Raw genomic sequence first — 13,720 nt, forward strand, 5'->3', positions numbered from 1 at the left:
GCTGAATTTAAAAAAAACCTTTATTTATACCCGTGTCATTAACAGAATGCAGCAGACACACTCACCTTAACGGTTTTTTATAAATCCATTTTCCTGCCCGATTAAAGCATAAACATTGAAAATAACACCAGAATTAACAGTTAATTTACGTACACATGTCCTAAAAATAATCTTGCTTCAATGATACGCTGTAAAGCGGGTGAATTTAAAACATGATTTTGAATGGAAGTCAATGACACCCTCTGCCGGTTGGGTATACCAAGATGGCGGGTCGAACTCTGCGCTGGCTTCACCTCACGCTGTTACGTTAAGCGTTCTATGCGCAATCCAGTTATTTATGTGGATCAGTGAGTATAATACAATTTTTAATTGTCAAAGCAATGTTTTTTTTTTTACTAAATTAACAGTAGGAAGTGTGATACATGGTCATTTTCAATTATATTTAACATTTATATTTAAAAATATAACAATGCATAGTAAGTGGGCGTGTACACCAAGGCGTTTACGCCGACGACCGTCGTATGTTTTCTGCGCTTTTTAAAAACGCTAGAAGCTGGCGTTTTTTTTCACGCTTCGCGCTGGACCTCTGTGTTTTTTCAGCACTCAACGCTGAGCTTCCAGGGTTGAACAACGCTCCGCTTGTCAATGTTACTTTTTTCTTGGCCGTCCAATCACAGTGGTGGACGGGCGGGACAAATACCACAACAACCAACCGCCGCAACCACAGCGACTGATAAACAGAAAGTGTCATAGCAACCAAAGCACCCAAAAAAAAAAAAAAACACGTAGCAATATCTACTAGGGGTGGGACAATATATCGATATGGCGATGTATTCTGGTGATAGAGAATCGATATACTGGCTTCAAATATTGATACATTACTTAATAAACAAGATGCTCTAAATAGATTTCCCAGCGCCATTACTTTATGGCTCCTAGGGGTGGCGCTAAACCCATAAATGATTGGAATGAGAGAAACATGAACAAATGCTGAAAGAGATTATGAAAGGATGACGGATGCGCGTAAAATAATAGATGCCTCACTCCCCGGTCACATTAGCTACAAGCGACAGAGACAGAGCGACAGGCACCATTCATTTTCAACGGAAGTGTCCTTTTGCCAGCGACAAGCGACGAGCTCGCTGCTGCGCGAGCAAGATGGGGCCAAAATAGACAAGGCGGCTATTTGTGCAAATGCTGAGCGATGCAACAAAGCGAGTACCAATCGGAGTGAAGGGGCAGCGTGAAGTAGGTCTGTGGCCGAGTCTATGAAAATAATTCAAGATGGCGGAAAATGCGTTTTTTATATATCTGATAAGTTTGGCATTTTATCTAATTTATTTTGTTACTTTTATTGAGAAATAAATACTTTTAGATCCAAAAACACTGTTCTTGTAACTTAACAATACCTCTAAAGTGACTTTTGATACCGCTTTGAGAAACTAGCCAAGGAACGCCCATCAAGCGAGTGCGTGTCGCTCGGTGTCGTTCACTTTTGTAGCTAATGTGACTGTAGGGTTAGTCACGTTTAAGTCCAAATGCTTTTATACCATTGATTGGCTGGTAAAATTAGAGATGTTTATACAAAATACATTTATATGTTGCTATTAGCATTAAATGTAAACTTGAAATGTTGCTAATATGATGTTTATTTACCTCAGGACTTCAGACTGTGTCCAAATGAGACATTTTGTTTTTATAGTTTGGCAGATATCGTTATGTAACGGCAAAGGATTAGCAAGCAATACATCGATTATCAGAGAATTGTTGCACCGTGATACTATTGTTACCGTTAGCCATGTATCGAGTCCATGTATCGTGAGGTACCCTGCTATATTAGGTACCCACCCCTAATATCTACATTGTTACGAGCATGTTCATTTATAAAACTGTAAAATACAACACAATCTCATGGCAAATTCATACATGTTTCTTGATGTGGCTTATTCGTATAAATTGGTACGACCAAATTCGTACGTTTTTGTAAAATTTGACGTTTGGTTTAGGGGTGGGGTTAGAGGTGGGGTATCGTTTTTTTCTCTCTTTTTCGAATATTCGTACGTTTCGTTTCATACAAATTCATACGAAATGTAAAATACGGTTTCCCATGAGATCAGGTGGGTAAAATAAATGTGTCGTTTATTTCCTGTATAGCCGAGGCGAATGAAGAGATTGTCAAGGTGACGTTTGGAGAGTTAAGGCGTGATGTCGCTCTCTTTGCTGCAGCCATGAGGAAGATGGGCATCAAAACTGGAGACAGGGTTGTAGGTGAGCATCCTCGTTCTTAGCTTTTCTCTATCTTCTTATCATTTCCTTGTACATATTATCTACACTGACATCTCTCACACTTGCCTGGTGTGCGACAAGTGATATTTCCTTGCAATAAACACACAAGGCATTTAGTCATTTGGTTCTAATTTTGATACATCACGCTGGTTAGCTCTGCCTACAGCGAAATGGCATGTGGTTCAAAATTTTACTCCACATAAATAAATACTGATTTTGTCACAATTTGTACAACATTTTGCTTTTAGTTTAGACCAAAAAGATACATTGAGAATGTGTCAACATTTTTCTCAGAGTTTCATCTATTTATAGTCTCTATTAAAATCATTATTTTGTGATTTACTGTTTCCTACATAAAATCATCTTACATAATGTAAAGAACATTCTGTGAAAATATAACCTTGAAATCTTTGACATGACCTTACTCAGTCAATATTAATGTTTGAAACCAATAAGAAATCAAACTTTGATGCTCCTAATCTCATAAGTAAGACAGAGTAACATATGTATAACATCATGGACATCACTGCCATATTTATTTATACCATTGTATTTGCACAGCACACACAGAACAAAAAAATGTGTTTTAAAAACACATGGTGCTTAGACTTCTATGGCACATTTCTCATATACAGATTTTTGTATTTGGTTTCGTAACACTGCTTCAAGCTTGACCACTCTAACCTGTTTAACTCGCTTATTTCTATCCTTCTTCATTCGTCAACCTGTTTGTCTTCATGAATGTCTTGCCTCTTTTTCTTCTTTGGTTTTGAGTTTGAGCCAGGGTCAGTCGAGCTGTTATATGGAGAGACAGAGAGGAGGTCACACTGTGACAGGAGTAATCGGTCTTTTCAAGCTGCTGTCCGTGAAAGGATTCAAGTATCGAGTGTACCTCTGCAGTCCTTTGAATTTTATGTATGATGTAGTAGACATTGAATCATTTTAATTTGACTCCACCCTTCATCGTGACAGCTTGTGTGAGTTATGTTGTCTCTAGGCTGGTGACGTAATGGAGAAGGAAGTGTGTGTGTTGGCCTGGGTGACGTCATTAACTGCAGTGCTGATCATCTCTGACTGTCTTCAGTAATGTGTATGAATGTGAGGAGATCAAATTAGTGCCACAATCACAATTATATGAGTCCCTGTGGAGTAATAGAAAGAAATAAGGTCAATGGCATATACTTGGTGTACAGATTGATATCTACATGGTAGAGAGAGAGAGAGAGAGAGAGAGAGATATGGAGAGAGGCACATAATCACATTATTGTACTTTTATGAATATCTTCATAGTTCAAAAGTCAAGTTACGGTGACAGTAGATGTGTGTCTGTTTCTAACAAGCTACACACTTTTAAAGGCGGGGTGCATGATCTTTGAAAGCCAGTGTTGACATTTGAAATCACCTAAACAGCACTCCCCTACCCAATAGAATCTGGACCTTCTTTTGATGGACCCGCCCCACACATACACAACACAGGCAACGATGTCGGTTAGTAGACACACCCCTTACTGCTGACTGGCTACAGGTGTGTTTTGGTACTTGGCCCGACTCCCTTTTCCAAAGTGTTTTTCAAAAATCATGCACCTCGCCTTTAAAAATCAAGGTGGTTCACGATGCCATAGAAGAACCATTTTTGGCTGAATGGTTCCATAAAGAGCCTTTAACATTTCCCAAAGATTTTGTATAGTGAAAAAAGTTTTTTTTTTTTAGATTTTAAAGTGTATAAAAGAAACAGTTTTTCTAAGAATCTTTGACTAAATGGTTCTTTGAGGAACCAAAAAATGGTTCTATGGTATCGGCGTGAATAACTTTTTTAACTCTTTTCCCGCCAGCGTTTTAAAATAAAGTTGCCAGTCAGCGCCAGCATTTTTCATGATTTTCACAAAAGTTGAATGCCTTCCAGAAAATGTTCTTCTTTAAATATATAAACAAAATATATATCAAATGAAAGAACTGACCCTCTACTTAAAAAAAAAACGTTTCATCCTACCTTCATTAGTTGTCTTTTTATCACCTCTCAAATATGGGGAGGTTTCTTCAAAAACACACAATTTTGAGCAAAAAGCTGAGATAATTCCATTTTTGTGAAGGTTGTATAAGTTGCGGAGGTGCGCCACCTGGTGGATAATAGCAGTATTGCGGAAAGCCGGAAATTCTCGTCTTTGGCAAGGAAGCGTTTTCTCTTAATTGACGAGTTATCTCATCAGTGGCTAGGAAAAAGTTAAGCACCTTTATTTTTAAAGGGGAAATATCTTGAAAATCTGTTTGAAAAGTGCTATAATTATGGCGCTTTTCCATTGCATAGTACACCACGGTTTGGTTTGGGTCAAGTCGGGTCAGCTTACTTTTGGTGGCTTTTCCACTGGATGCAGTACGTAGTACCCAATACTTTTTTTAGTATCACCTCGGTAGGGTTTCCAAGTGACGCGAGCTTATACCAAAACGTGATGCGAAAACATTGTAGATCACTGATCAGGGTTTCCCGCAGAAAATTTGTTCGTTAAGGTTGTAGGGTTGGGTGGGGCCGAGGGCGTGGCAATCAAAGGGGCGGGGTATGCGTCATGATGAAAATTAAAATATTTTTATTTAAAACACTCAAATAAAACTTCATTTTGAAGAAACTATGACCAAAAATGAACACATACTAGATTATTAATGAATTAAATGTTTTTACCTCTAACGGGAATAGCTGCGTTGTGAAGTGAAACTAAAGGGTTAATAAACACAAACTAAAGCAGATGTTGTAGAACGTCTGGCGAACGATGATAGAAATAGTAAAAATGTTATCTTAAAGGAGTGTAACTACTGTAGCATGTAAATAATGCACATAAATAAAGTGAGCAAGAGCCCTCAACAATTATATCGAATCAACAGGCACGTGAAACCTAGCTAGCAGTTTGCTCAAACAACAAAATCACTAACTAACTTGCATTTAAATTGCAAGAACTATAGACTAATACAATAACAGGCTTAAATAAACCCAAAACATAAGTCCACTTACAGTTCTCACAGACACGCGTTTTATCAACTGGCTATCCTCCAGACATGACGCACCACGAATCTCATTTCGGCCTTGTGATGCGCGTGCACGCTCGCGGTGTGAAGCGTGTCCGCGCTATTCTCCGAGATGTTTTATCAACTGGCTAGTTATCCTCCAGACAGTGACGGTCTGGACCACGTCTTTCTCATTTCGGCCGTGTGGCGTGCATCCCAGCTCGCGGTATGATTTGCGTACGCGCTATTCTCTGAGATGCACTTGACGGCCTTTTGTGCAACGTTTTTTTTTTTTTTTTTTGGGCGACCTAGTTAAGGCGGTAGGGTTTCCAAGCTTAGGCGGGCCACCTTAACTGAAATGTGCTGCGGGAAACCCTGCTGATTGGTCTGAGAGAATCGTCACTACCAGGTCATGGCTATAAAAAATGAGCTTTACCTTCATGCTAGCTTGTGCTGTCTCAATCAAACATGCTGTCATCTGTGCTCTGCTATAAGTTCCCAAACTCCCTTTTGGTGATGGAAAACATCCACAGCTTGGGAATCAGGGACACCATAACAGGAAGAGAGAGCATTTTCTTAAATTTCATTTTATCCATGACTTTTCTATATTCTGAATGTTTTATGTATCTTTTTGCCTCATGCTTTGTGAAGCACAGTGATCAACGTCTGTTGTGTTTATTTGTGCTATATAAATAAAGGAAGAAGGAGAGAGAGAGCGAGAGAGATTAAACTTTCACTCACTACGATCCATCACACCACTAATGGTTACAAAACAACATTTTATGTATTGCTGTATTTTGTATTTTTTGTATTGCCGTATCAATATTTTGAACACAGCACTGCTGCCAGACAATATTCGAAAGTTTAGTACTTGGAATTAGGGCTTTGCATTAGCATATATTTAGTTTTTTTTTTTTCTGATTCTGGGTAAACTTAAGTGTGTGTGTTTACTTTGCTCTATAATAACATATGTGTGGCGCTCTGACGGGTTTCTCGGCTGAATACCTGCACTGCTGTGCTTTGTCCTTATGTCTACGTGGACGCGAGCACGACTCTGTGTCCACAGGGGTGTGTCTGTTTCGTATAAGTATGTATTTTACAAAGGTTAAACGTGGTACGTTTGCATTGGCAGGGGTTTATTGATTTTGTTAAGGTGGTGGTTATGTGTCTATATCCGTGTGTATGAAATGTGTTTCTTTGTAGGGTGGCCTTAGCTGTCCACTTGATTTAGTGTGTGTGCGTGCACGTGTGTGTATATGGCCACTTCACAGATGAAGCCCAGGGTTTATTGCCGCAGTGTCATTTAGCTAATGGACACTATTTCAATTCTCTGTCTCTCTTCCTATCTCTCTTTTTCTCTATTCTGTTCCATACAGTTCAATATCATTTCCATTTACACCATAAATATTTTGGGCATGTACTTTCTTACCAAAGTGACTTATGGGTATGTATTGTGAGGTAATGATATGCGAGCAGGAAATTGAGATATAAGTCAAAGTGAACCAAGCGTCAAAGCGAATACAAAGCAGATGGTCGCAGATCCATTTTAATGTTTTGTTGTCAAATTTAGTTTGTGCATCATAGTTCCATAAAATGGTAGGGTTCAGACTGTGCTTAAGATTCAAATATTTAGTATTACCATGTTTATTTGTAATCTAGTGTATGAGTAACTTCACAAGGATTGTCATGTTTTTCTGTTTTGTAGGTTTGTGTGGTTCCAGTGTACTCTGTTTATATTTCAGTTTGTAAAATAATGAAACTGAGGAGGTTTGATTCAGGTGATTCATTTGAATCTGTAGAAGATTGTTCATTTTTCCATTTGTGTAATACAGTATATTCAGTGACCCTCTCTTGTGGCAATAAAAGCTAGTTTGTGAAATCACTTAATATATCACATGCTAAGTGCCCATTTAAATAACTTTATTACACATCTTAACAGATTCATATTTTCATGTTCTCTTCTCAAATGATCTATTGCTTTGGTTAATGTCATTTTTCTATCTCTCTCTCTCTCTCTCTGTGTGTCTCTCTCTCTTTCAGGATATCTCCCCAATGGGATTCATGCCGTGGAGGCAATGCTCGCTGCAGCCAGTATAGGTGCCATCTGGAGTTCAACCTCTCCAGATTTTGGTGTGAATGTAAGAGCTTTGCATGCATAATGGTTGCTATTCTACCCAGTCAAAATTCTGTACCTAGTCACTTAAGTTTTTGATTATTTTTCGTGATACTGTCACGAATTTCCGTGGTTTTTCGTGATTGTATCACAAATTTCTGTTTGTGTGACATTGTCACGTATTGGTTACTCAACTGCTTTTTCCTATTTTCAAACCATTTTCGCTTCAGTTTAGGATTAGATTTGTTGTTTGCATTAGAATGTCACTTGAAGTATTGGTTTATACTATTTTTTCTGATTTATTATTTTATTTTTTACATTTTAAAACATTGTCGCCTGGCGTTAGGGTTAGAGTTGGGTTTGGGTACAGATGTCATTTTATGTCAATCTAACCCTATACCGAAGCGAAAATGTTAAGAAATTAGGACAAAACAGTTGAGTAACCAATACGTGACAATGACACATAAACAGAAATTCGTGATACGATCACGAAAAAACGCGGAAATTCGTGACAGTATTACGAAAAAAAATTACGTTACTATAGGTACTGGGCTGTGCTATTATGTCAGGTCACAACATTGTAGCATAGTATATGAAGAGTTTCGTTGCAAAACGAGATAACCACCTTTTTTTTAATTGTTCAGAAATCTCGTTTTTTGGTTGTGCATTCCAATTAATTTCAATTTAACTGCAGTTGGTTTGTTTTGATTTAAACCTTCATAACTTAAAAAATACAGCGAAGTAGCACCATAAAACAAAATAATAACATGATAACATAATAATAAACATGTTTTGACAAAAATGTAAAAAAATGGATTTATCTCGTTTTGCAACGAAACTCTTCATATACAGTATGTGGGTGATTATATAATTGCAGGTACATTGTTGTCCAATATTATTCTTTTTCTCCTTTAAAAAAATGCTTTATGTGACCCTGGACCATAAAACCATAGGTAGCATGGGTATATTTGTAGCATTAGCCAAAAATACATTGTATGGGTCAAAATTATCGATTATTTAAGCCAATAAACATTAGGATATTAAGTAATATAAGATCATGTTCCCTGAAGATATTTTGAAAATGTTCCTACCGTAAATATAGAAAAAAATTATTTGGGTCAGTGACAAAAACAGTTTGGCAAGATGAGAAATATTTAAAAATCTTTTTAAAAACGTGTTAATTGTATGCAATAAAAATGACATTTGCACAATTTTTATGAAAGTTAAGACTGAATGGACCTGAAAATACTTCCAATTGTGCCAAAGAATGAGAAATATAAAATATTTTATACCTTGATGGAATGTAAGCGTAATCATCCAAAAAATAAAAAATCATTTTAAAAATAGCATTTTATTAGTTATTTCTAAATGTAAATTTTTAAGCGTTTTTGTAATATTTGTCCTGACATATGCTGAAAACAGCTCTGTTTTCTAAATAATCTTTGACATATTATGTAAAAATGTATGTAAAAAATCATATTACAGTAAACTAGATGATTATATTTTATTCCACATTTTTTATAAATATATTTATATTTTCATAAAAAAAATAATACTAGTTACACCAATTGACACAGACCGGTTACAACACATTTTTGCAATTATCCCTCAAATATTCTTTCAAATTGAAATAAAACCAGAAATTTTAGACTTGGTCCTCAAAAAAGAGAATGTATGCAAGTAATCTGCAAATTTATTTTGAAATTTTAACCCTTTTACATTTAATTGAACCATACGGACGCAAAATAATTAAGGTCACGTCATTGACCATTTGTCATTAGTAATACATGTTTCTAAAGACTTCATTTGGACAACTTTAAAGGCGATCATTTTTTGCACCATCAGATTACAGATTTTCAAATAGTATCTCGGCCAAATATTGTCTTATCCTAACAAACCATAAATCAATTGAAAGCTTATTTATTAAACTTTCAGACAATGCATAAATCTCGATTTCAGAAAATTGACCCTTATGACTGGTTTTGTGGTCCATGGTCACATATTTTAATTATTTCAATAATTTGGTACTTATTGCCATGGATCACAAGATGTTACAGGCCATATCCCAGCCAAATTTGCTCATTGGCCTATTAATCATTCCCATATATAATTGGCAAAATTACTCTGTCTCCTCTCCACTTATAAGCTGGCGTGTGGTGGGCGTTCTCTGGACGCACAAATAGGGGCATTTTTTACATGCTATTTATATTACATAGTAATATAATATATAGTTATATTACATCTTGTAAAAATTGTCATAATATTGGCCCTTTAAATGCAAATGTACAAGCTTTTTGTGTGTTAAGCTTAGTTTTTATCGGCATAGGTTAGGTCAAGCCAGTTTTTTGCGGATGAAGGTGTGTCGTATATCCATGCTCTGTAAAGTAGGTCATCTGACCATCAATTTTCAGTTCAAATGTGTGTGACCTGTAAGCTATGTTAGACACTCACACGCATTGCTAGATGGTCAACAGTGCCAGGTATATTTCATTGCTGAAATATTAGCCTAATAATTCCCATTCTCTGTCCACCTGTTAACAGTAAATTTAAAGTCAAACATGGCCGTTTTCTAATGAAAAACCTAACCATAGCGCTCATATTTCGTCTCATTTCACATTTATCCCCTGAGCTAAATCTGAGCTAAATACTTTCCATGTGAAGACATTTGGTGTCCACATTACAGGCCCCATCCATACATACATCTCTCTTTCTCTTGCATGCACACATACATACAGTTTTTTGAAGAGATTCAAGTGAATCTATACACCCCTCAGGCCAGTGCTTATGCAGATGAAGCCATTTAACTTTCCATGTACACCGCTGCCCCCTGTGGTTAAAACAAAGAACTACAACTACAATAGTAGTTTAGTATGCTCAATATATAATATGTATTTTCTGTGTCTGTACTCAGGTGTGTCCTGTGTTTTTGTTTCAGGGTGTTTTAGACAGGATCTCTCAGATCCAGCCCAAGCTGATCTTCTCAGTAGCAGCTGTTGTGTATAACGGCAAGCAGCACGACCACATGGAGAAACTTCAGAATGTAGTTAAAGGTACTTTGCACATTCTCAGCTCACCCACGACTAGTTCTCATCATCTTGTCATCTTGTTGGTACGTCTGCATGTCTTGGTGTCGCTTTCATTATAGTTTTTCATGATCTCTCTCAGGTCTCCCTGACCTGAAGAAGGTTGTGGTCATTCCATACGTTCGATCTCGAGAAGAGACGGACCTTTCCAAGATTCCAAACAGGTCTGTGCATCTCACTTTGCTGATGCATACGTTAATAAAACATGATTTTTTTTCTTTAGATTCTCGTATCAGTATTTTTTTGTATCAGTATGTGCGTTGCTGTCATTTCCTTTAAATGAAGAAACAGATATGCATATTGTATTGTGAGATAGTTATTGGTACAGCCTAATGTGTGTTTTTGATCTATAAGTCATGTAGGATAAAAGCATTTGCAAAGTAAATACATTCAAATTATCATTAAAGGTAAAATATGCTTTTTTTGTAAATCAAATTACAAATCACAATTGTCAAAATGAAACACTCCATCTGTCTGCCATTGGTGGGCCACCAGATTATGTCCCACTCCAAACTCAGTTAAACAGTTGGTTTAACTTCTCCATACCCTTTGCTGGAATCAGCCTATGAAAGACTTACTTGTTGTATTTCTCATCAACTCTCTCTGTCTCTCTGCTGTTTCAGTGTTTTCCTGGAGGACTTCTTGGCGACTGGTAAGGAGGGCGATCAGGACCCTCAGCTGGAGTTTGAGCAGTTGCCCTTCTCTCATCCTCTCTTCATCATGTACTCCTCTGGCACCACAGGAGCCCCTAAATGCATGGTGCACTCTGCTGGGGTAAGAGAAAAAGAGAGAGAGATACTTTGTGTTTGTGTTTTTGTGTGTATGTGTATCTAATGCCGATCCTGTGCTTCAAACTGGAATTGTGTAACTCCTACTTTGTATATGTATCTACTTTTCTTTAAATGGACACTATACTTTTTTTGAAGGTATGCTCATTTCCAGCTCCCCTGGAGTAAACATTTGATTTTTATCGTTTTGGAATCCATTTAGCCAATCTCCGGGTCTGGCAGTACCACTTTTATCATAGCTTAGCACAATCCATTGAATCTGATTAGACCATTAGCATTAGCGCTCAAAAATGAATGGGCACTGCGTAATATCATTGTTTTACCAATATTACGCAGTGCCCGAAAATAGGAAAGTTACCTGCTTTTGAAAGTTACCAAGGGGACTATTTTCGGGCGCTGTGTAATATCATTGCGCCTCTTGCAGCCATGTTAAGGCAGCAAAGTCCTTGATTATTACGCCAGAATGAGAGTATAGTTCCTAGCCATATCTGCCTAGAAAATCACAACTTTTAATTTTCCGTCAGTCTTAGTACACGATGTAGCTACAGAGGCGACAAGTTTTAAATAGGAAAAATATTGAAACTCTTTGGTTATTTTTAGCGTGATGCTAATGGTCTAATCAGATTCAATAGATTGTGCTAAGCTATGCTAAAAGTACTACCGCCAGACCCGCAGATCAGCTGAATGGATTCCAAAACAGTAAAAATCAAATGTTTAACTTTAGGGCAGCTGGAAAAAAAGCATATTTTCAAAAACAGTGATGTGTCCCTTTAAAGGTGCCTTAGGGGCTGATCACACCAAAAACGTTTATGGCAGTTGCAGGCGCCTTTTTTGAATGATATTCTATGGGCAGGGAGCGTTTGCGCGCTGTTTATGTGCGCCAAGCGACTTGCGGTTTTTGCCGCCAGCCCCAGCACGCGCTTTGGAAGGAGTGCTGAGAGCGGAAAAGCGCCCAACATCATTTGCGTCTTTCCATTGTCCAATCCAATGAGGGGAGAGGCGGGCCTTACGTTGTGGTGAGGGAAGTTTACAGTTGCTTTGAAGAACGGGACTCCACTCACTCACTCTCTCCTGCCTGTTTGTGCACCTCTCACCTTTAAACAAGGTCAGAGCAAGTGTCCTCTTTTTAAAGTGTCTGCTAATATGACAGTTAACTCTTTCACCGCCAGCGTTTTTTTAAAAAGTTGCCAGCCAGCGCCAGCGTTTTTCATGATTTTCACAAAAGTTGAATACCTTCCAGAAAATGTTCTTCTTCAAATATATAAACATACAATATACCAAATGAAAGAACAGACCCTCTGCTTTCAAACAAAAAAAACGTTTCATCCTACCTTGAGTAGTTCTTTTGTAATCAGCTTTTGAATATGGGTAGGTTTCTGCAAAAAACACCATATTTTGAGCAAAAAGCAGAGATAATTCACTTTTTGTGACGGACTTTTCATAGAGATCCCATTCAGAGCGTTCTTTAATACAGACACGGACATGCAGCAGCTTGCCATAGGGCAATAATTCCGGTTTTAAAAAGTTGCGGAGTTAGCCACCTAGTGGATAATAGCGGTATTGCGGAAAGACGGAAATACTCGTCATTGGCGGGGAAGCGTTTTCTCTTGATTGACGAGATATCTCGTCAATGGTGGGAAAGAGTTAACAGCAAAAGAGCGCTCATGCTTCAAGATTTGATTGACAAGATAGCTGACTTGGTGGTTGCTTAGCAATATAAAAAGCCGCGTCGCACTGCTTTTTAAAAAAAGGCAGTGCATCGCGCCTTGCGTTTCCAAGCGTTTAAAGCGCGTTTGGTGTGATTAGCCCCTTAGAATGAAAAACTGTATTTATCTAGGCATAGATGAATAATAAGAGTTGTGTAATGTAATGACGACATATATCGTTCTTCATATGTAAACCTTGTGTATGCAAAAGATTGTTGGAAAACGGGCCAATCTCAGCATTACACAGACTGTGACGTTACACTCGTGATGTACGCCCCAACATTAAATTACACATTAAATTAAGTGCAATGTTGTTACAGTGCTAAAACCAAGTTGTGCCTGCTGAGTTGGCAGTTACTGCCAAGTTAATGCTTTATGCTAGTGTTTAGGCTGAAGTTTTACTATTGATGTTACAGTTACCTTTTGCAGGTCCATACTGAACAAACACAAACTTACCACTCAGAAACGTCAATTTCCAATCTCCGAATAATTGATTGTTCCTCAAACAGGCTCAATCATAAGTTCTGTTTATACAATCACAGCAGAGCAGTATTATTCATGAGCCTTTCAAAAAAAGTACACATATAGACCATTTTATTCTTAGGGCAAATCCTAAGGTTGTAAATGGACATTTTTGTACTAAATAAAGCCACATACCTCCTATGTAGATATCAGAAAACAATGTAACAGTGGCGGCTGGCGACTACTCATCCGAGGGGCGCAAATTCAAAATATGTGTTCGGAGTGTCT

The 13,720-nt window shown here is 37.6% G+C and overlaps 1 protein-coding gene across 1 annotated transcript in view; it reads left to right on the plus strand.

Annotated features, from left to right (window-relative positions):
- Positions 1 to 13,720, plus strand: part of aacs (acetoacetyl-CoA synthetase) — a 51,285-nt gene that overhangs the window by 4,717 nt on the left and 32,848 nt on the right. Inside the window, exons 4-8 of the mRNA XM_055198610.2 lie at positions 2,155 to 2,268; positions 7,321 to 7,418; positions 10,329 to 10,443; positions 10,559 to 10,640; positions 11,100 to 11,250. Of these exons, the coding sequence (XP_055054585.2) occupies positions 2,155 to 2,268; positions 7,321 to 7,418; positions 10,329 to 10,443; positions 10,559 to 10,640; positions 11,100 to 11,250 (560 nt within the window). The remainder of the gene's footprint in view (positions 1 to 2,154; positions 2,269 to 7,320; positions 7,419 to 10,328; positions 10,444 to 10,558; positions 10,641 to 11,099; positions 11,251 to 13,720) is intronic.

This window comes from Misgurnus anguillicaudatus, chromosome 22 (genome assembly GCF_027580225.2).
Source record: "Misgurnus anguillicaudatus chromosome 22, ASM2758022v2, whole genome shotgun sequence".
Taxonomy (NCBI): domain Eukaryota; kingdom Metazoa; phylum Chordata; class Actinopteri; order Cypriniformes; family Cobitidae; genus Misgurnus; species Misgurnus anguillicaudatus.